At 44.4% G+C, this 23,971-nt stretch overlaps 1 protein-coding gene across 1 annotated transcript in view; it reads right to left on the bottom strand.

Annotated features, from left to right (window-relative positions):
* Positions 1-23,971, bottom strand: part of pde4ba (phosphodiesterase 4B, cAMP-specific a) — a 425,080-nt gene that overhangs the window by 393,482 nt on the left and 7,627 nt on the right. Inside the window, exon 2 of the mRNA XM_051932712.1 lies at positions 15,620-15,858. Within this exon, the coding sequence (XP_051788672.1) occupies positions 15,620-15,858 (239 nt within the window). The remainder of the gene's footprint in view (positions 1-15,619; positions 15,859-23,971) is intronic.

The following is a 23,971-nucleotide window of genomic DNA, read 5'->3' as shown; positions in this document are numbered from 1 at the left end:
ACATTAACTATTAAGTGGTGAAGGGGTGAGCGTGACAGCTGGCCAGTGTAAGAGACGGATGGTAACTCAACCCAGCCGGGACGCCCCAGATAAGGAAGGATGGGGGAAGGCAGCTTTTTTAGGGTACTGCCTCCCCCAAGACACTAGAAGGCAGCTCCCCTGGTTTAGTGGTGCCCCAGATTCCCACAGGGCATCATGGGACTTGGAGTTCTGTATCTCAGCCCTTTTGGGTGCCGCCAAGGGGATGCTGTGAACAAACCATGGTCTTAGTGCTTTTAACTTGTGTCCTCAGTGTCTGTCTGTTGGGTTTGAGGAGCGACAGTGCTTTGAGAAGCAGTGCTCCATTTTGGGCATACGCAGGACTGAAAGTTTGTCTTCTGAGTCAGCCTGGGGCAGCGTCTGCTTATAGAGGTCTGTGCCCAGCAGGGGGTGCTGGCTTCCTGGGAATGTGTTATTTTTCAAAAATGCAGGCCATACTTAAACCTGTATATATACCCCTTCAGAAACCACTGCAGAAACATTAAGACAAGAGAAACACAATACAAAAGGATATGTATACACACTCACCGGCCACTTTATTAGGTTCACCTTGCCAATACCCGGTTGGACCCTCTTTTGCCTACAAAACTGCCATAATTCTTCATGGCACAGATCAAACAAGATGCTGGAAACATTCCTCAGGGACTTTGCTCCATACTGACATGATAACATCACACAGTTGCTGCAGATTTGTCAGCTGCACATCCATGATGCGAATCTCCCGTTCTAGCACATCCCAAAGGTGCTCTGCTGGATTGAGATCTGGTGACTGTGGAGGCCATTTGAGTCCAGTGAGCTCATCGTCATGTTCAATAAACCAGTGTGAAATGATCTGAGCTTTGTGACATGGCACGCCACTCTGCTACAAGGAGCCATCAGAAGATGGGGACACTGCAGTCATAAAGGCATGGACATGGTCAGTGACAATACTCAGGTGGGCTGTGGCATGTAAATGATGCTCAGTTGGTACTAAGAGGCCCAAAGTGTGCCAAGAAAATATCACAGACACCATTACAGCACTGCCAGCAGCCTGAACCGTTGATACAAGGCAGGATGGATCCCTCCTTTCATATTTGTGACACCAAATTCTGACCCCACCATCTACAGAAAATCGAGACTCATCAGACCAGGTGACATTTTTCCAATCTTCTGTTGTCTAATTTTGGTGAGCTTTGTGAATTGTAGCCTCAGTTGCCTGTTCTTATCTGACAGGAGTGTCACCCGCTGTGGTCTCCTGCTACTGTAGCCCACCTCCTTCACGGTTTGACGCATTGTGTGTTCAGAGCTGCTCTTCTGCACACCTCGGGTGTAACGAGTGCTTATTTGAGTTCCTGTTGAATCAGCTCAGATCAGTCTGGCCAATTCTCCTCTGAACTGCCGCTCACTGATATTTTCCCTTTTCTGACCATTCTCTGCACCCCCTAGAGATGGTTGTGTGTGAAAATCCCAGTAGATCAGCCGTTTCTGAAATACTCAGACCAGCCTGTCTGGCACCAACAGCCATGCCACGTTCAAAGTCACTTGAATTACACCTTTCTTCACCATTCTGATGCTAAGTTTGAACTTCACCATGTGGTCTTGATGAGGTCTACAGACCGAAATGCATTGAGCTGCTGCCATGTGATTGGCTGATTAAATATTTGTGCCAACAAGCAGTTGAACAGGCGTACCTGATAAAGTGGCCAGTGAGTGTATATTGACCTTGCTTTAAAACTCAGCTTTTTCTCCCAATAAACACTGTAGTATAATCATTGGAAGAGTACAATCATCATCCAGTTCCAGTTTGGCAGAGCTTAGGAGGCATTCTTCAGGCTTCTGGGTAGAAGAAATCTGACACCCCATAAACACCCACAAATTTTGCATATTCAGTGAGCCATTTGTGAAAATGACCAGGTATGGGTAACCACCAGCTGAGCTATTTAAATGAGTGGTACAGTATATGGACGGTACTCATCACGTCTCATCAAGGGGTCAAATTGGGCCAATGAGACACAAGACAAGGGGATGGCGTCGAGTATTTAAGCTTTTTCTCCTCTCTCTACACCGCATAAATCAATCACTTCCGGCCCCCTGAAGACATCACTGCCGGCACCCTCAGATGACCTCACACCACACCCTTCCTCTTCCTCCCCTATAAAAGCCTTCTGTCTTCACTTCCCTTTCAGTCCCACTTTTGGAACTCTATGAAGATGAGTCATATGAGATTCACGATATACGGGGTGGATCCCAGAATCTTGTTTGGCTTTGTCATGTGCTTTCCTACACTCAGCATGTCCTCTTGACTATCTGTGAGCCCTAATCACTTACGCCAGTCTGAAAGGATCATCCTAACTAAAATTGCATGTATGCTAACAGTCCAAAGATATGCAGGTTAGGTGCATTGGCAATCCTAAATTGTCCCTAGTGTGTGTTTGGTGTGTGCTCTGGGCGCCCTGCCCGGGGATTTGTTCCTGCCTTGTGCCCTGTGTTGGCTGGGATTGGCTCTAGCAGACCCCCATGACCCTGTGTTAGGATATAGCAGGTTGGACAATGACGGACTGACTGACTGGCTAACATGATTAGGCCTACAAATCACAATGATCATTTTTCAGGTCTGGTTACAAGGTCCTCGTCTGGAGGCCTTCACTCACAAACTCCGTGCCGATTCCCTCCGGCTAACAAGCAGCTTTATCTTCCCATCCTGGAGTTACTTCCATCTTTCTAATACATCTGTGGCAGTCTGTTCAGAGCTCTCCCATGACCACTCCAGGTGTCACAGCACTCCTGGGCCCCCAATACACATTTAAAGAACCAGGAACACTTAGAGTTTCTGATCCCATCTTTTCACCAAAAGAACAGCAGAACTGCACCTACAGACTCTGCCCATCTGGTGTAATTACTGCTGGGGCACTAAAGCCCTCTGCTTACCCCCTTCAGGGGGTGCTCACACTGTGAAAGCTCTGAGGCACACAGCTCCTTTAGCTACTGCCCACTCACTGTCGCAGGTTTGCACACATCATCACCGGTCCATCTCCTACTCCACTGCCAGTTCGACTCCGTCAAAATATTTATCCAGTAAAATCTCGCCTGTAATGCGCACCCGTGTATGATGCACAGGTTGATTTAGCCCACAATTTTCAGGTAAAAAAGAAACAAAGAAATAATGAGCCCCCTTACGTTTTCAAGATTTTAGGGTGGATGTTGACTTTTGTTGACAGGAGAGGTGAAGGCGATAATCAGCGGTAAATGTTAAAAAAACTCGGCATTACGACAGAGGTGGGCTCTCCTCGCTTGAGGAAACGTTAGAGATCGTTGATTTCTGACGACTGATCCTTGAACGTGCGTGAGAACTGAAGGGCAAAAACTGCAGCGGCAAAAAATGGCAACGACATCAGGCAAGAGAGAGAGAAGCGAATGCGCAAAGCAAAATACTCGGCGGACAGTGTGTTGCATATTTTGAATTGGACTCTGACATATCGGACTTCGATTTTGGTGGCGATCGAGATCGAAAATGAAAGTGAGGCTCCTTCATCTGGGAGGACCGCCACTTACAACGACATGAGGTACAAACCAGATTGAGTTTCACTGCGACCGCCCTCGCTGCTGATGCCACCCCTGTCCAGCCTCAGATATGGTGAACACGCAGCGAGAGTGGCCACAGAACCAGCAACAGACATTTTAGGTTGATTTATGTGAACTTTTCAGAAAACAGCCCGGTAGCCACTCGCCACTCCTGTCGTGCAATCAGTGCCACAGCAGCCAGAGTGGGCTAACACACGACAAAAGGGCATTGCATGCAGCAACTGACGTTTTATGTTGATTTATGTGAGAAATCATTGCTTTAAAATTATGTCTCGTGTATCATGCTCACCAATGTTTTTAGTGAACTAAAATGAGTAAAAATCTTGTGACACTACACATGAAGTTTTACAGTACTACGGGGCTTTGCCTCCTACTTGCTTCGCTTGCCCACCCCCTCCCCCCCGGGGCACACTGCGCGCCAGCCACTTTGCGTCTCTGCAGCTTGCTCACACTGAGGAGATGCGGTCGGATCAGCTGCTGACTTGCTGCTGCCAAACTGCATGTTCTGCTTGTCGCGCTGCACGTCAATCTTTTAAAAGCCTGTGCAGCAGCTGTCCTTCTGTCTCGCGGGACATTAAAGTGTCTCAGGGAAAGTCACGTATCATCTCCTTCCAAGATTTTTTTGTTATAATAGATAAAACATTCATTTTGTACTTTATGTTCTACATTTAGTAGTAGCCTTGAATGAGTTCTCCTCATTGGCAGACTGAACATCACTCTGGTGACACAGGCCGGGACTTCCCAGAAAGGCATGGAGTAAAATACCAAAACATGTCCATCACTCCATCAACCTGCATATCTCGGACAGCATCATGGGACAGCTGGAGTGAATCCCAACAATCACCAGGTGCAAAGCAGGGACAACACCTGGACAGGGCGCCAGTTCATCACAGGGTGAACACACACACACACACACGCGCGCACACACACACACATACACACAATTTAATGCCAGCTCACATCATTTTGTATCAAATTTATAGCCAGCAGCCACACCACATACGCTTCAGAGCAGGTCATCCACCTGAAGCTCAGTGTGTTCAGCCCTGGCCAGTACTTGGATGGGAGACCATCTAGGAAAAGCTGGGGTTGCTGCTGGAAGAGGTGTTGGGGAGGACAGCAGGGGGGTGCTTAACACTAGAATTACCAGAGTCTACGAAAAAACTCGTAGATCCGGCCCACCTTAAAACCGTTCTCACCTCTCCTTTGTCTTCTAAATGTGCCGATTAAGACGAGCAGCAAGCAGCCAGCTATTCCATCCCCCACCGTAGCTGAACGACCACTAAGTTTTCCCAGCTCATGCCTTGTTTGATTATCTGGGAGAAGTGCTGGAGTTTTAGAGTGGAAATAATAGATCGTTATTTGGAACACACGCAGTTCATGTGTGTTCCGTTTCTACAGTAATCTGTTTAAACACATTTTTAAAACAGAAACGTTTTTCATATTTTAGTAGTAAATGACAAAATGTAGGCATAACCTATATAATGTATGAAGCCTGAAGTCCAAGGATCAAGTAAACACTTTGACAAAAGGTTCAAGGATGATAGCACCAGCTTCCGTGGCATAGCGGTAAGACTTGTTGACTTGTAATCAAGAGTCCCCGGTTCGATCCCCACTCACTCCTATATTTGCCATTTTCAGTAGTAAGCTGCTCTTTTTGTTAATATTATACAGTACATACATACACTTGGTTTGCGTCTGTACTTGCGCTGTTTCTTATAGTCAGATGGGGGGGAATGTTAGAGCGCGTGAGCTTATTCAGTGCTGCAGGATCAACACACATGTTCATCTTTTTTTTCTTTCAGTAACAGCGCCAACATAAATCCACACCCGATCTGACGCTGTTCGTTTTCAAATAACATTGAATTAGTGCGATGATGTTTTCACATATATTGTCTCTTTCTTTCAGGTGTGTAATAGAAACCACAGCATAGAGAGAAGCGTGTACATTGTAACAGGTACACATGTTATAAATGTAGGAAAGACTATCCTTGCGTGTGTGTGTGAACAGTTAACATTTGAATCTGATGATTGCAGATAGCGCTGAATTTACTGCTCTGTACTATTCTGTCCTCTGCATGTCCTGGAGTACAAAAGAAACAGCATACAGCAACATGTGGGAACTGGCAAGATCGGGGAAAAAAACACACAGTCACTGACTACAGACCGCAAGATGTTATGCGAATGAATATGAATAATATGAATAATGTTGCATCCGTCTGCGGTGGGTTGGCACCCTGCCTGGGATTGGTTCCCTGCCTTGTGCCCTGTGTTGGCTGGGATTGGCTCCAGCGGACCCCCGTGACCCTGTTTGGATTCAGCGGGTTGGAAAATGGATGGATGGATGGATGTTGCATCCGTGCCACAAAGTTTTCCGAAATGTACTATACAGGTCATAAAACAAATAATTCCAAATATCATATATAACCACGTCTGTGTTTTTTTGACATTATACACCATAAGGTGCACACTAACTCAGCATGAGCAGGAACACTCAATAAAACTAAATAAAAAAAAAAAATCAAGTGACGGTGAGATACGAAGAAGGCAGATTTGCCAGCGTTTGTGTGTCAGCTTTAATCCCTCCAGATGAGAGAATGTCCAGTTCCATTGTCTGAAAACACCACTCACATCTCCAGTTATTCTGTTTCAAATAAAAAATAACAGCGTCAGATCCCTGGGTGGGGGGGGGGGCCGGTAGTATGTATCGTGATTGTGATTTAGAGAGAAGTAAAAAAAACGGTAACTTTTACAAGTCCTATAAATGCACACCATGTGTTACAGACGCAAACCAAATGTATGTGTGTACTGTATAACATTAACAAAAGGAGCTGCTCACTACTGAAAACGGCAAATATAGGAGTGAGTGGGGATCAAACCGGGGACTCTTGATTACAAGTCAACAAGTCTTACCGCTACGCCACGGAAGCTGTTGCTATCATCCTTGAACCTTTTGTCAAAGTGTTTACTTGATCTTTGGACTTCAGGCTTCATACATTATATAGTTTATGCCTACATTTTGTCATTTACTACTAAAATATGAAAAACGTTTCTGTTTTAAAAATGTGTTTACACAGATTACTGTAGAAACGGAACACACATGAACTGCGTGTGTTCCAAACAGCGATCTATTATTTCCACTCTAAAACTCTAGCACTTCAGTCACTCCCAGATAATCAAACAAGGCATGAGCTGGGAAAACTTAGTGAACATTCTGCGGCGGTGGGGGATGGAATAGCCGGCTGCTCGCTGCTCGTGTTAATCAGCACATTGAGAAGACAAAAGAGAGCTGAGAACGGTTTTATGGTGGGCCGGATCTACGAGTTTTTTCGTAGACTCTGGTAATTCTAATGCTAACCAGTGGTCTGAATCTGGACCCCCAATGCTCCAGTGCTGTGACAAGGACACTGTGCTGTAGATAGATAGATAGATAGATAGATAGATAGATAGATAGATAGATAGATAGATAGATAGATAGATAGATAGATAGATAGATAGATAGATAGATAGATAGATAGATAGATAGATAGATAGATAGATAGATAGATAGATAGATAGATAGATAGATAGATACTTTATTAATCCCAAGGGGAAATTCACATACTCCAGCAGCAGCATACTGATACAAAAAACAATATTAAATTAACAAGTAAAATATGTCACTGTCCTTCGAATGAGATGTAAAACTGAGGTCCTGACTCTCTGTGGTCATAAAAGATCCCTGGGTATCCTTCATAAAGAGTAGGGAGTATCCCGATGACCAGGATAAATAGCCCACCATGGTCTAGTCATTCTGGCCCCTCTAATCGCCCCCTGTCTCTAATTGGCTGTCTCTCTCACTAATTCACAGCTAATCTGTGGTGAGCGTACTGGCACAAACATGGCTACCGTTACTTCATCCAGGTGGATGCTCTACATTAATGGTGGTTCAAGTGAAAAGCGCTTTGAGTAGTGAGAAAAAATTATTATTATTATAAAAAATGACACACTGGTTATCAGAACAGTGGAACAATAGTAAAATAATAAAGATAAAAAGTAAGATTAAAAAAGACTAATTTCACTGCTACACCAATATGTCACCTTTCCTCCACTTATTGATTAGACTCTAATATACAGAAAGCAGCCGACTCAAGCTAGCACCTGCATTCGGAAAAATGTCAAGTTATGGCTTCTGTGTTGAAAGAGCACCCTCTGCTGGTAGGCCTGCAGAACTGAAGCAAGAATAATGTTTTTCTAATCACCTGGCACATTTTGGGCACACCTGTTGCTACCATGCTGGAAGGTCTTTGGCAATCTGAACAGGGTACTCCATTTACAACATGGATATTTTTTTATGGGGTAGCTTATTAAGAGACAATGCCATTTATGTTTTTTTTCTGTATTAAGAAGGTATTTTAAAGAAAAACAAAAGGTTTTATTAAATGAGGTGTGTCAGGCAATGCCAGTCTCCCCAAATAAAGGGTAAAGCTATGATGAAAACTTATACTTTATCACACCATTAAATGTTCATCACCTGTTGACACCAGGCTGGTGAGGCAGTGAAATGGCACTGATTTACTGCGTCCAAAAGGCAGACAGACTGGGAAATGATATGCGAGTCAATGGGCTTGATATCGAGTCACTGCATCCCTCATTATATTATCTTCTGTGCTGACACTATTGTATCCTCAGGCATAGCATGCAGCTTTCTAAAAAAGGTAGCCCTGGATTAGTAAAGAGCTTTCAAATCCGGTGGCTCTGAGAGATTACAACAAGAAAAATCTGAAAGAGAAATGAAGGAATTTTACAAAGCGAAAACAGAAAACAAACTCACTCTGAAAAACTCAAAACTGAGGCAATCCAGGAGAAGGGAATGTGGACCAGGCAAACACCCTGAACCAACCTTTGAATAGACATGAATTCCAATGGCCAGTCCTATACACCATCAATAAATACTGAGTCAACAACTCCTACCACTTCACTTATTATGGCCAGTGATGAGTCCACCTCTGAGGATCAGTAGGGGAGTCTGTGACTGACGAGCAAGTGAGGAGACCCCACGGAGACGACCCTCGAGTACGTAAGGGCCCTGCTCCCCCGTCACTCACTTTGGCTGTGGTGTCACACGCTTTGTGGTGTCCTCTGCTGTCTGTTCAGTCTGTCACTAAGGCGATAGATAGATAGATAGATAGATAGATAGATAGATAGATAGATAGATAGATAGATAGATAGATAGATAGATAGATAGATAGATAGATAGATAGATAGATAGATAAGGCACCATATAATAGATAGATAATGTGATGGACGGCCAGCAGCTCAACCCAGCTGACACACCCAGGACACTAAGTGGAGACTTCCCTGCAGTATATCGGTGCCTCAGATCCCCGTAGGACACTGTGGGAGATGTTCAGATTCACAGCCTTGCTGGGTACCGTGGGTGAAGAAAATGCAACTCTCCATCTGACCCAGAAGTGCTGATGAGCCACATGGACGGAAGGATGGAAGCACTTCCGGATAAAGGAATATATAAAGGACTGATCGAAACCCAGCAGGCGAGCTAGAGTTGGGAGGAAGTGTGACAGAGCTGCTGGGAGGAGAGGAGGAGAATTAATGTGTGTATTGTATTGATTTATTGTGCGTTTGGTAGGTGTGGTGCTTTGGAGTCACTATCATAGAGAAAGAATTAAAACGTCTGCTTAGTGCTTTTAAACTTGTGTCCAGAGAATCTGTCTGTTGGGTTTCACGGGGCAACAGCGCCCTCAAGTGTCCACAATAGATAGATAGATAGATAGATAGATAGATAGATAGATAGATAGATAGATAGATAGATAGATAGATAGATAGATAGATAGATAGATAGATAGAGACCTTTAGGTGTGAACAAGTTCTTTTTTTGCCAACATTCATACCCCAATTCTGCATTTCCAGTACCTGTACGTCTGAACTTGCACTATAAATGTCTGTTAATGGAAATATCTGAATAAAATGCAAAGTGTTGTATTACTTATTTTGCATTAAGTAAATAGTAAATAGTAAAAAGTACAAATGTCTCAGTTGTTAAAGTGTTAGAAGGTAGAGTGGTGCGCAGGTCACTTGTATTACCAACAGCGTTATAAAATCTCATGAACAGATGATCTTCTGAAGTGTTCTGTTCTACAGCACTGTTTGCTGCTGCGTTTACTTCTCTCACCCACCAAAATGTTTTGCACAACACCCACAAATTATTCAACAGACCACTGGGTCTCCTCTTTTAAAGCTAAATGCCCCCACCCCCCCACCGGTCACAAAGGTACTATCTGTCAATCCCGTCCTTCCTTCAAGATGACAGAATAAGCTGACTGAGTGGCCATCATTCCAACAAGTCCATCATGAAGCCCGTGTCCTTCACTTATCACAAAGACTAATCACCGGTGAAAAGGCACCCAGAGGCGACTCCTCTGCTGTCTCGTATCCTCACGTCAAGAGCTGAGTCACAAACCGAGGGTCTCTGACAGAGTAACAAGCAGCTTATCTGGTTAAGCTAAAGGGAAATGAGCGAGCAGGCTTAGGGCTTGTACAGCCACTGTGAGGGTCTCAAATTAGACAGAATAATGTCTCCATGTCTCTCTCTCTTCTTGGGCTTGCTGGCCCCTCATGACATCCACTCCAAGACAGCAGATTATCAGCCGAGAGAAAAGACTGAAGAAGTTTCAGATATTATGGGCTGTCACACTACAGCAGGGTCTTTCTTCAGCCCTCCCAGCCCCTGGAAATAATGAGGGTGTCAGAAATAAACTGAATCCCTCAGCATTAAAAGTCAAGGCAGAAGTCGAGAATTTGCTGCAATCCTGGACTCTGACCTGAACTTTAAATCACACATTAATCAGAAAACTAGGATTGCATTTTTCCATTTAAGAACCACTGCACAAGTTAGACCTCTTATGTAACAGTCAAAGATTCTAAGAAATTCGTTCACTCTTTGGTTTTTAGTCGACTAGATTACCGTAATGCCCTCGTGACTGGGCTACCTTAGTAAGACGTGAATCAATAGCACCACAATTCAGCAAAAAGAGAACATCTGAGCGCATCACACCAATCTTAGCGTCGTTACACTGGTTACCCATGTCCTTTTGAATTAACTTTAAAATACTGTACAAAGTCTTAATCTCACTCCTTCCTATATATTTTCCTCTAGCGTTCCCAGTTGTAACCTTAAATCACCTAATGGTGGTCTGCTTATTATTCCAAGAGCCAAACATAAAACAAGTGAAGTGGTGAGGCAGCCGCCTGCAGTTATGCACTAAAAATCTGGAATATGTTGCCAATCGACATACGCCAGGCTAACGCTGTCGAGCATTTTAAAAACCTCCTAAAAGCATACTTCTTTAACTTGGCCTTCTCGTAACTACATTTTAGTTCTACCCTTGATAAACGAGATATGTACAGAATTATCACAATCATCCACAAACCTGCAATCTTCATTAATCTTTACTTTTCTGTTTTCTTTTCCAGTTCTTCTGTGGTGGCATTCTGTGGCACCGTTACCACCACCACCACCTGATTGAAGTCCTGCACAGCCCCCTGTGAGGTCTGATTGATTGAATGAAAGTGGATACCCCAACACATCTCTGGACATTTTCTAGCACTGCTATGTCCTTTTTTTTTCTATAGCCCAGAGAGCAAAACTGCATTCTGGGAAAGCTGAAAGACAAAGCAGGGTTTCAAGTATTCGCTGCAGTTAGAATGTGCAGCTGGTTGACTTTTACATGAATTGTGATGCCCGGGCGCGAACAGCCACCCTAACCCTGACACAGACAGGCGGGTCCACACAGCACATGGTTTTATTGACTCCACAGCACAAGGTAAAGCACACTGCGCTAATCATCAACACAGTCCCTTCACCTTCAGTCCTACACAACAGGCTTTCTCCTCTTTCTCCTAACCTGGATGCTGGCGTCTCTGGCCCCTTTTTAGAGGGCACCTGAAAGGACCCCTGGTGCCCAGCAGCACTTCTGCCACACCAGAAATAGGACCTTGCAAATGTTCAGGCGCCCCCTTGTGGTGGCCACAGGCCCCAGCAAAGTTGAGCTTTCATGCTTATACTGTAACTCCTGGCCCTGCTGGAAGCCAAGGGGGCTGCCCTCTGTCGGTCCGTGGGAGAAACGGGTCATGAAAATAATCCCACCCACCGGTCCTTCCATGGTCAGGGCATCCACAGAATGTAAACTTGAGCCCATGATAGCAACTTAGTGGCATTCCTGTGTTTGAGAAACTGGAAAGCGTTGCAGCGTGCGCGCGGCTCAACTGCAATTACAGACACTTGAATTGAGACTCTCTCTGCTGCTTTGGAAAAACCAAATGGGACCCTTTTTTTTCACAGAGCTCTCTCTTGTCCGCTTAACACCTGCAAAAGAGAATAAATCTTTCTTTTCGTTTTTGATTAAGGAGATGTAACTTGCACTTCAAGTAAAGAAGCCATCTGGGAACTGTCATCTGGGACTGAATGAAGACGACATACGGACCAACCCGGGTTGTTGAATTCTTTGTACTGCTTATATTTGCTGTTGCTTTTGAATCAGACAAATCTCTATATATAGAAAATCCAATATTCTGTCTGTCCTCTTTTCACAAAAGAACAGCTTAACAGATTTTGATTGGGTTTTTTTTCTAGAACTTCCTTGAACAATCCGGTTGATTTTGCGACTTCTCTCATCGCGCTATGTATCATAGTTCGCTTGCAGGAGCGATTTATTTGTGCAAATCCGAGAGAGACGCAGTGGGCCAAGGGTAGGGGGACGGGGCCCTCCTCACTCATGGGACAGCCTTGGGGTGTATCTTGCATCTGCTTAGCTAGCGAACGAGAGAACTACTTCACGGATTTAGATCAGGTTTTTTTCTAGAATTTGCTTTCCAGTTGATTTTGTGACTTCTGTCATCGTGCTAAGTAACATAGTTTGCTTGCGAGAGGGGATATATTCATGCTAATCCAAGAGACGGGCTGCAGGCCAAGGGGAGGGGGAAGCATGATGTCAGGAGTGGGGAGCCAGGCGATGCCCCGTCACTGTCCTGTTTCACTACTACGTTGGCGGAGCCACAGGGGATGGCTAGTAAAATTAATAAGTGGAAACGTAAATTAGTGTCACTGTCTGATTGCTACTAGCTGATTGTTCACTCCTTGTCTAATTCAAGGGGACACCTTTGTGAAGTCTTCTGTTAGTGGTAAACTGGGTTGAAGTGAAGGAATGAAAGTAAGAGAGACCTCCAGTCCGCAAGTAGCTTGTCATTGAGGTCCCGAGGGTTACACATGTGGGTTACAATGTGGACTGGGACACAGGTAAGAGGTTACAGTCGTACAGCTGGGTTTTGACATTTCTTCCTGTCCCCCATTAACACATTGACTGCTGGACCATTTATTACCCAGATGGTGCAGTACAGGTCTGTGAATCTATGAGAAGTAGTGAACTCTACCAAAACAATATAAAGTATTAGAAAGGAACGATTTATTACTCTGTCAATGATGTAAAGAAACTGTTAATTACTTTATTTTCACCAGCCACGTGTAAAAGTCTCCATTTGAATGAGAGTCCTTGAATGGCGGTACCACGCTGACTGCAGGCTTGTGAGCACATGTGCTGTAAACATAACGCACTTGTTTGTGCTGTCCATGCTTGTTGCACACAACACATCTGGTAGCTGGATGGCAGAATGTCCATGTTGTGCTGTCCTGACAGTCGTGACGAGACAGACGCCTTGTGATAAAGAAACGCATCTGGGGCAGCGATCCGCATCCATACCACAGCCTACAGATTCCACATTAACCAATCCATTGTTACTATCTCAGTCACCGTCATTATCATCAAAATATTCACCTCGTAATAAATCTAGTTGTCTTAAAAAAATCAGCAGCTTTATACTGTTTTTGCAATGACATAACTACAGACTCTCTGTTTATAACACTATTTTGCGCAAGCTGTTGCCACCAAAAAAAAACAAATGATGGCCTCTAGATGGCAGCACTGCAGTTGGTAACTTAGAGGATCGTCAGGAAGCTAGTAGTTGTATACTGAGGTACGAGTTTTCTCTTCTGTCGCGTCTTGACAAGCTCGATAAGATATAACTTACACCTCGCATTATACTGAGGTACGAGTTTTCTCGAATGTCACTTCCTGACAGGCTCAATGAGATTCCAGTTAACCCATACCTCCTATTACCTGCATGCTGAGGTACGAGTTTTCTTGTATGTCGCGCCTTGACCAGCTCAATGAGATACGAGTTAACTTATACAGCACATTATACTGAGATACACGTTTGCTCATATGTTGCACAATGACAGAATCAATGACATACTAGATTACTCATACCTTGCATTACTTGTACACTGAAGTACGAGTTTTCTTGTATATCGTGTGTTGACAGGCTCAATGAAATGCGAGCTAACTTATAATTCACATTACACTGAGGTACGAGTTTTCTCGGATGTCACTTGACAGGCTCAACGAGATACTAGTTAACTCATACCTCCTATTACCTGTATGCTGAGGTATGAGTTTTCTTGTATGTCAGTTCTCGACAGGCTCAATGAGATACGAGTTAACTTAAACGTCACATAATACTGAGGTATGAGTTTTCTCATATGTCACGTCTTCACAGGCTCAATGAGATAGATACGAGTTAACTTATACGGCACATCACAGTGAGGTACGAGTTTTCTCATATGTTACTTCTTGACAGGCTCAATGAAATACAAGTTAACTTGTACTTCACGTTACCTGTATGCTGAGGTATGACTTTTCTTGTATGTCGCTTCTTGACCAGCTCAATGAGATACTAGTTAACTCATACCTCCTATTACCTGTATATTGAAGTACGAGTTTTCTCGTATGTCACTTCTTGACAGGTCCAATGAGATACGAGTTAACTTGTATTTCACGTTACCTGTATGCTGAGGTACGGGTTTTCTCGTATGTCACGTCTCAATGAGATACAACATAACTCGTGCCTCACAAAAAAGAGGTTAGTTGGGAGCTTCATGTTGGGCGCATGCAACAGGTGATCTGATGACATGATAAAACAGTCACTTGTATTGAATATCCGGACCAAGCCAGCTTCGTCCTTTCTGCGCCACTGGATGTTTGTGGCCTCTGTGAGCTGGCCTCACAGCACCTTCGTTATGGTGCGACACCCCAGTCAAGCCACCTCCTGCCACAATTCCCCTAGTGGTTTATGCCATAGGTGGACGCTTAATGGTAGCCAAGCATCATTTATGAGTGAAAGTCAATCAATCAATAATCAATAATCACTCATACAGCAGGTGTAATCACATGAGTCATACTTTAAGATAATATGCTGTGCCCACACCCATACCTTCTTTCCACATTAACAGCACTTCACACAACTAGAAGTAGGCCACGTCTGCCTGTTTTATCAATTCTGAAGTGGTCAAAGGCTCATAATCCCCCCGGCCCAGCTGACTTGACCCCCCCTCCTCTCCACCCCCGCCAACCCTTCCCAGCGCTCACTTCCTGCCTGTCACGACCCACAAGAAGACAAAGCTCCACACTCCACCGTCGTGCCTAAAGGTGGCGCCCTTGAGCTCCTTGCTTGCGTCTACCTGCTAGCCCCACCATAGCCTGCATTAAATATCTTATTACCCATCAGGCACCTTTAACCTTTAAGTTCTCTTTGTGATTTATCTTTACACTGCATTAAGTTCAAAATCAGAACAAATTAAAAATTAATTTATGATCATCCGCCCCTGGCCAGACACAGATCTAAGAGTCACTCACGTTCAAGGCTTTACCTGCAGGTTCTTTCGTCTTCCCCGACCATTTAAAGAATCAGCAGTATGAACAGAGCTTCTACATTTGAAATATTTTCCTAAATGATATAAATTCTAATCCAAAATTAATAAATACAAAATACGACTGGGTGGAAGCGTAAGACCACCAATGGAAAACAACCCTGATGAACTTGTACAGCAAAAGAGAAAGAAGCGAACATACATTTAGAGAGAGAGAGAGACGGATGACTGTCTGTGTTAATAAAGAAAAGGCCTTACATTTCAGGGTCCATGTCTGTGATGTTGATGCGGGGCGGAATGCTGAACGGAAGCGTTGTAGGCCGGGCCACAAAGTCATCGTCTGGCGTTCGTGCCCTTTCGGCTTGTCTCCAAGACAGGGGAGGTAGTTGAAGGTTGCCAGAATGGCGGCGCCTGCCCCTCCAAAGGTCGACACCCAGAGTACTTCCCAGAGAAGTGAACGATTTGCTCAGGCCACAGTCAGCGGGGTCTTTACTTCCCTGCAAATGACACAAAAGACAAATCAGGCCACTGCAATTCGCTTGATTATCTATCCACAAAGATGAGCACACAGTGAAGGCACCAACTCAGGGGGCAACAAAGTGACAGTCCGGCCAACGCAGGGTCCACTCACATGGGGTCAGTTTAAAAACTGGCAGTTAAACCAAATAGGCACACTCACACAGACACAATGAGGACTTGTAAACCTCACATAGACACAATGAGGACTTGCAAACTTCACACAGACACAATGAGGAGTTGCAAACCTCATACATGCACAATGAGGACTTTCAAACCCCACACAGACACAATGAGGACTTGTAAACCTCACATAGACACAATGAGGACTTGCAAACCCCACACAACGAGGAGTTGCAAACCTCACACATGCACAATGAGGACTTTCAAACCTCACCCAGACACAATGAGGACTTGCAAACCCCACACAACAAGGAGTTGCAAACCTCACACATGCACAATGAGGACTTTCAAACCTCACCCAGACACAATGAGGACTTGTAAACCTCACACAGACACAATGAGGACTTTCAAACCCCACACAGACACAATGAGAACTTGTAAACCCCACACAGATGCTGACCAGTGAACTGATGATGAGGCACTGCTGGTCTTCACCGAGGTTTGTCAGATTCAGTCCGCATTCAGTTTGTTTCCTGTGTCTTTACATGTATTCATTATGTAACCAGTAACATCAGTGCTACTTCAAGTGTAAATGTATGACTGAACATCTGATGAGCTACCTGGGCGTTTCCATGTGAAGCTTCAAGTGCCATGGCAGGATGTCAAGAAAACGTGCAGGTACTCACAGGTATGCTTTGAAAAGGTGGCCATACTCTAGAGAGCTCCTTCACTCATTGCGTTTACTGTATATAACTAGGAGTCTCAAAAAGTCTCAAAAGCACTTCTAATAATGACCACTAGAGGGGGATATACAGCCAAACCCCGGCAAACATGGAAACTCCATAAAAAAATAACAAGGTTTTATTCTTCACCAGCACACAGTGTCACACAGCGAAGCTCCGAAGAGCTCAGTGGCAAAATGGAGTTGCCTAAAAACACATGGCAGTCCAGAGCAAACAGCCCCATTACAGAAATCCCACAGAGGCCACAAAATTCAAAACTATCAAAGCACAGAGAAGGTACATGTGGCCATACTGAATACACACATACCAGAGACACAGTGCCCACCATAATGTTTGGGACCAAGACACGTTTCTCCTTGATTTGCCCCCTCTGCTCCCCAGTTTAAAATTACAAATCAAACAACATTGGACATTGTGATTAAAGTGGACATCGCAGACCCTCATTTAAGGGGATTTGCAGACATTTCAGTTACTCCAACACTTCTTCTTCTACACGGTCCTCCCATTTCAGGGCACCATTATGTTTGGCACAAAGCAATGGCAGGTCTTTTAAAGCCGCCATATTTAGCTCTTTGTCGCACTTGTGTGTAATGACTGCTTGAAGTCTGTGATTCAAAGATATCAGCAGGTGCTGAGGGACTTCTCTGGTGATGCTCTGCCAGGCCTCTAATGCTGACATCTTCAGCTCCTGCTTGTTTTGGGGGCTTGTCCCCTTACGTTTTCTCTTCAGCATATGGAAGGCCTGCTCAGCTGGATTTCACTCGGGTGATTGGCTTGGCAATTCAAGAATTTCCCATTTTTAGCTTTGATAAACTTCTATGTGGCCTCAGCAGTGTGTTTGGATCATTAGCTTGCTGTAATATGAAGCGCCGTCCAGTGAGTTTGGGGGCTTCTACTGGAACTTGAGCAGATGAGATGTTTCCACACATCTCAGAATGCATCGAGTGACTGCCGTCAGCAGTTCTATCATCAATGAAGAGAAGTGGGCCAGGACGTGTGGCAGCCATACATGCCCAAGCACCGCCATGGTTAATAGATGAAGTCTTCTCCTTTGGATCTCGGACAGTTCCTTTTGGTCTCCACACTCTGCTCAGGTTCATCTTTGTCTCATTTGTCTACAAGACCTTTTCCCAGAATTCTGCAGGCTCTTTGAACTCCTTTTTCACAAACTGCAATCTGGCCATCCTGTTTTTGTAGTTTCCATCTTGCAGTGTGTCCTCCTCTGTGTTTCTGTTCATGAAGTCTTCTGCTGATAGTCGTCTCTGACACACACACACACACATTGGACCCCTGAAGACTGTGTATGATCTGTTGTACAGGCTTTTGGGGGCTTTTACTTCACCATAGTGAGGATTCTTCTGTCATCAGCAGTGGAGGTCTTCTTCCTCGACCTACCAGTCCCTTTGTGATTCCTGAGCTCATCAGTGTGTGCTTTCTTTCTTCATGATATCCCAGACAGTTGATGTTGGTCATCCTATGGTTCTGTTGAGGTCTCTAATGGTTTTATTCTTGTTTTTCATCCTCCTAATGGCTTCTTTGACTTTCATTGGCACAGCTCTGGTCCTCATGTCAAGCACTGACAACTACAGACTCCAGAGGGTAGAAACAAGCTGTGGTGTCTTATGAAGTAATGAAACCCACCTGAGGAATCACAAAACACCAGGGACGCCAATTGTCAAACATTATGGTGCCCTGAAATGGGGGGACCGCATAGAAAAAGTGGTGTGTGACTAAAGTGCCTACAAATCCCTTTAAATGAAAGCCTGCAATGTGCCCTTCAATAGCGATGTCTGAGTTGTTTGATTTGTAATTTTAAACTTTGGAGCGGAGGGGGACATCAAGGACAAAATGTGTCTTTGTGTCACACATTATGGAGGGGTCTGTAAATATTCTTCTTCTATCGGCTGCTCCTGTTAGGGGTTGCCACAGTGGATCATCTTCTTCCATATCTTTCTGTCCTGTGCATAAAAGTTGATTAATAAAATGAAAAAAAAAAACTAAAATTACTGATGCAAATGAAGAAAAATGTCCCTTCAGGGATTAACTAAATATATCAAAAAATAAAATGATGTGAAGAATGCACAAAGTCAAATAGAACACACTGGTAAAATAAATCAGAATGATTGCTCTGCTCACCCCTTTCCAATATAAGGCGCAGACTGAGAGGGGTGGCTCTGGAGCCGAGGGGCTGCACCGAGATCTGGAGGGCTGCCGCTTCAAATCCCATTGACTGCCTGAAGTCATCGTCCCCCGTTGGGCCCTTGAGCTGTAAACTGCTCCGGGGGTCCCTGCACTCGGACCCCATGTGGAAAGTCAGTTTCTCCTCAGAGATTTAACAGAGTACACCAAAATCCAAAATAAAAATATATATATATATATGGTCAAGTGGAGCACAACCAGAATAAAGACCCCACTGAAGTGCACCTTTGATCTTATGGTGTGACTTGTCATCTCTCCATTTTGCCAGCTGTGGCTCTGGTGGTCTTACTGCTCAGGCAGACCACTGTATTACTCTTTGTTCAATCAAAGACACCGACACTCCACCAAGCAGGCCTGTAAACCCAATTTAACAAGCAGCCAGTGGTCCACTAGAGGGCAGCCTTTCCATTGCTAAGCAGACTCCAGGTGTGTGTGAGGTTTGATTTTGATTTTTTTAATAAAGAGGCCATTCCATTTTAAGAGTCTCAATCATTCAACTCTCACACATCTTTCTCTAAATAAATAAATAAATAACCATTCAGACCCATTCCACTGCACACTTGGTAAATTTGAAACATTTCAGGATCCAGCATCCGACTCTGACAATAATGCACGGATAACACAAACAAAGTCCCAATTAGACTGCTTAATGAATACATAAAAAGCGAGACCCTGGGGTCTCAAAGGGAGACCACTAGAGCAGCACTGCTTTATTTCTTTCCCCATTGAAGTGGTCCTCTTTTGTGCCCCTGCTTCCTCAGATTCAAAATGATCTGCAGCTTCATTATCTGGTGCTTCATTTATTTGTGTTTTTCGTGGAGTTTTCTTGTTCAAGATATTCAAAAAACAAAATACACAAAATGGAATACAGCTACAACAGAAATGACCGAAATTAGACTGCAAGGTCACAAAAAACAACGACATTTACAGTGCATCCGGAAAGTATTCACAGCGCATCACTTTTTCCATTTTTCCACATTTTGTTATGTCACAGCCTTATTCCAAAATGAATTAAATTCATTTTTTTCATCAGAATTCTACACACAACACCCCATAATGAAAAAGGTTTACTTGAGGTTTTTGCAAATTTACTAAAAATAAAAAAATTGAGAAAGCACATGTACATAAGTATTCACAGCCTTTGCCATGAAGCTCAAAATTGAGCTCAGGTGCATCCTGTTTCCCCTGATCATCCTTGAGATGTTTCTGCAGCTTCATTGGAGTCCACCTGTGGTAAATTCAGTTGACTGGATATGATTTGGAAAGGCACACACCTGTCTATATAAGGTCCCACAGTTGACAGTTCATGTCAGAGCACAAACCAAGCATGAAGTCAAAGGAATTGTCTGTAGACCTCCGAGACAGGATTGTCTTGAGGCACAAATCTGGGGAAGGTTACAGAAAAATTTCTGCTGCTTTGAAGGTCCCAATGAGCACAGTGGCCTCCATCATCCGTAAGTCGAAGAAGTTCAAAACCACCAGGACTCTTCCTAGAGCTGGCTGGCCATCTAAACTGAGCGATCAAGGGAGAAGGGCCTTAGTCAGGGAGGTGACCAAGAACCCGAGCTCCAGAGGTCCTCTGTGGAGAGAGGAGAACCTTCCAGAAGGACAACCACCTCTGCAGCAATCCACCAATCAGGCCTGTATGGTAGAGTGGCCAGACAGAAGCCACTCCTTAGTAAAAGGCACATGGCAGCCCAACTGGAGTTTGCCAAAAGGCACCTGAAGGACTCTCAGACCATGAGAAAGAAAATTCTCTGGTCTGATGAGACAAAGATTGAACTCTTTGGTGTGAATGCCAGGCGTCACGTTTGGAGGAAACCAGGCACCGCTCATCACCAGGCCAATACCATCTCTACAGTGAAACATGGTGGTGGCAGCATCATGCTGTGGGGATGTTTTTCAGCGGCAGGGACTGGGAGACTAGTCAGGATAAAGGGAAAGATGACTGCAGCAATGTACAGAGACATCCTGGATGAAAACCTGCTCCAGAGCGCTCTTGACCTCAGACTGGGGTGACGATTCATCTTTCAGCAGGACAATGACCCTAAGCACACAGCCAAGATACCAAAGGAGTGGCTTCAGGACAACTCTGTCAATGTCCTTGAGTGGCCCAGCCAGAGCCCAGACTTGAATCCGATTGAACATCTCTGGAGAGATCTTAAAATGGCTGTGCAACGACGCTTCCCATCCAACCTGATGGAGCTTGAGAGGTGCTGCAAAGAGGAATGGGCGAAACTGGCCAAGGATAGGTGTGCCAAGCTTGTGGCATCATATTCAAAAAGACTTAAGGCTGGAATAAGGCTGTAACATAACAAAATGTGGAAAAAGTGATGGGCTGTGAATACTTTCTGGATGCACTGTATATACTGTAGCAATGAACTACCAGTTTCATGAAATGGGTTTCCATGACAGAGCAGCTACTCGTAGGCCTAAGATCACAGCACGCCATCCCAAGTGGAGTGGAGTTAAGCAGGCCACCACTGGGTGTCCCTACTGGGATGGGTCCTGCTCCCTTACCTGGCCTGGAAGCCGGGGGGATACAAAGCACTTCAATGCCGCAGAAGTTTCCTATTCTGTGATATCATCTACTGTTGAATTCTGCTCTGTACTTGTCATATTTCCATTGCAATGTATTGTATTGAGGATTCCTTGTGTTCTGTTCTGTGCATTGTATTGGCCTCCTTTTTTTGACACCCACTGCACGACCAACTTACCTGGAATGGGGTCTCCCTTTGAATTGCCTTTTCCAAGGGTTTAGCCATTTTGTTTTTCTCTAAGAGGGTTTTTTGGGAGATTTTCCTTGTCTTCTTAGAGCAGTGATTCTTAAACCTTTTTTGAGACACAGACCCCTTTAAGAATCTCATAAAATCTAAGGATCCTATTCCCCAGAAATATTCACATAAACACAACTTTATATTCAATGAATATACATGTACTTTATTTATTGAGATTTGATTGTCTCATATCAAATATGACACACAAATTATTAATAAACTTTACAAGTAAACAATCTAAAAAAACAATGGAAAAAGTAACAGCCACTCATTGTAATTCTGAAGCATAATCCTCTTGTGGAAATTAAAACAGATCTACTACTACATCTACTCTAAATCAACAGTACCGCTGTAGGCTGTATAGTGAATATAAATGTTAATTGTTATCGGAACCCCTGAAACCCATCCATGGACCTCCTAAGGGTCCACGGACCTCAGGTTACCCCTGTCTTAGAGAGTTAAGGCTGGGGGGCTGTCAAAAGGCAGGGCCTGTCAAAGCCCCTTGCGGCAGTCCTGGTGTGATTTTGGGCTCTACAAAAATAATTCGTATTGTTTCTTTGTAGCCGTCCTCAGACGTGAGCCTCAACACAATCCTGACGCTAAGCTCTGCAGGCAATTCCTTCGACCTCATGGCTTGGGTTTTGTCAACTGTGGGACCTTCTGTAGGCAGCCATGTGCAATCAATGGAAGTGACCACAGGTGGACTCCAAACAAGGTGTAGAAACATCTCAACAGAATGGAACACACCCAAGACAAACTTCACGTGTCAGAGCAAAGGGCCAGAATACCTGAATCAATGGGATAGCTCTGGTTTTTTTTTTTTTAAACTTTTAACAAATGTGCAAAAAATCCTAAACTGCTGTTTTTGCCATTCTGTGTGTTGCGTTTCTCGCCTGGCTGGGGTTCACAGAGGTATTTCTGTGTTGCCTGATTTTGTATCATTTATTTGAATGAACGTTTCTTTTGGTTTATTATGTATATTATTCTTTGTGTCCCATGTGTGTTGTGGGTGGTTCCCCAGGGGGCGGGGCCACCTGCCAATCATCACCAGGAACCACCCTCCACCCTATTTATGGGAGTTCCTGGCTGTTCATTTTGAACGTGCTGGGGTGCCGAGAGTGTCTTGTGTTTACTGTGCATGTGCTATCACCTTTGTGATTTCTGGATGTTTGTCGACTATGATTTTGGATTCTGTATTGGGACTTTGGTTACTGTGGATCACCTTGCCTTCTCAGGCAATTCCTAAGAATAGTAGTATAGGAACCTAATCAAGGACTTTGTTAAATGGTGCGACTCAAACCACCTACAACTGAACACCAGCAAAACCAAGGAGCTGGTGGTGGATTTTAGGAGGCCCAGGCCCCTCATGGACCCCGTGATCATCAGAGGTGACTGTGTGCAGAGGGTGCAGACCTATAAATACCTGGGAGTGCAGCTGGATGATAAATTGGACTGGACTGCCAATACTGATGCTCTGTGCAAGAGAGGACAGAGCCGACTATACTTCCTTAGAAGGCTGGCATCCTTCAACATCTGCAATAAGATGCTGCAGATGTTCTATTAGATGATTGTGACGAGCGCCCTTTTCTATGCGCTGGTATGCTGGGGAGGCAGCATAAAGAAGAGGGACGCCTCACACCTGGACAAACTGGTGAGGAAGGCCGGCTCTATTGTAGTCACGGAGCTGGACAGTTTGACATCTGTGGCAGAGCGACGGGCACTGAGCAGACTCCTGTCAATCATGGAGAATCCACTGCATCCACTGAACAGGATCATCTCCAGACAGAGGAGCAGCTTCAGCGACAGACTGCTGTCACCGTCCTGCTCCACTGACAGACTGAGGAGATCGTTCCTCCCCCACACTATGCAACTCTTCAATTCCACCCGGGGGGAAAAACGTTAACATTATAGAAAGTTATTGTGTGTTATACCTGCTTTGTTATCACTCTTTAATATTTTCTTTATCAGTATGCTGCTACTGTAGTATGTGGATTTCCCCTTGGGATTAATAAAGTATCTATCTATCTTTCTGTTCACAGGAATAATATAATCCTTAATATAAACCTTTTGATTTTTTGAATTGTTGGGTAGAGGGGTCCTTTCATCGGATTGGCTGAACCAGCACTGACTCAGCCGTGGAATGGCCAATAGGGGGAGGCAGTTTGATGGCCAAGGTCTCCAGGACTCTGAACAAATCGAAATCATATTCTGTGATATCATCTACTGTTGAACTCTGCTCGCTACTTGTCATA

This window comes from Erpetoichthys calabaricus, chromosome 10 (genome assembly GCF_900747795.2).
Source record: "Erpetoichthys calabaricus chromosome 10, fErpCal1.3, whole genome shotgun sequence".
NCBI lineage: Eukaryota > Metazoa > Chordata > Cladistia > Polypteriformes > Polypteridae > Erpetoichthys > Erpetoichthys calabaricus.
The sequence above is the reverse complement of the archived record's forward strand: the minus strand, read 5'-3'. Positions and strand labels throughout refer to the sequence as shown.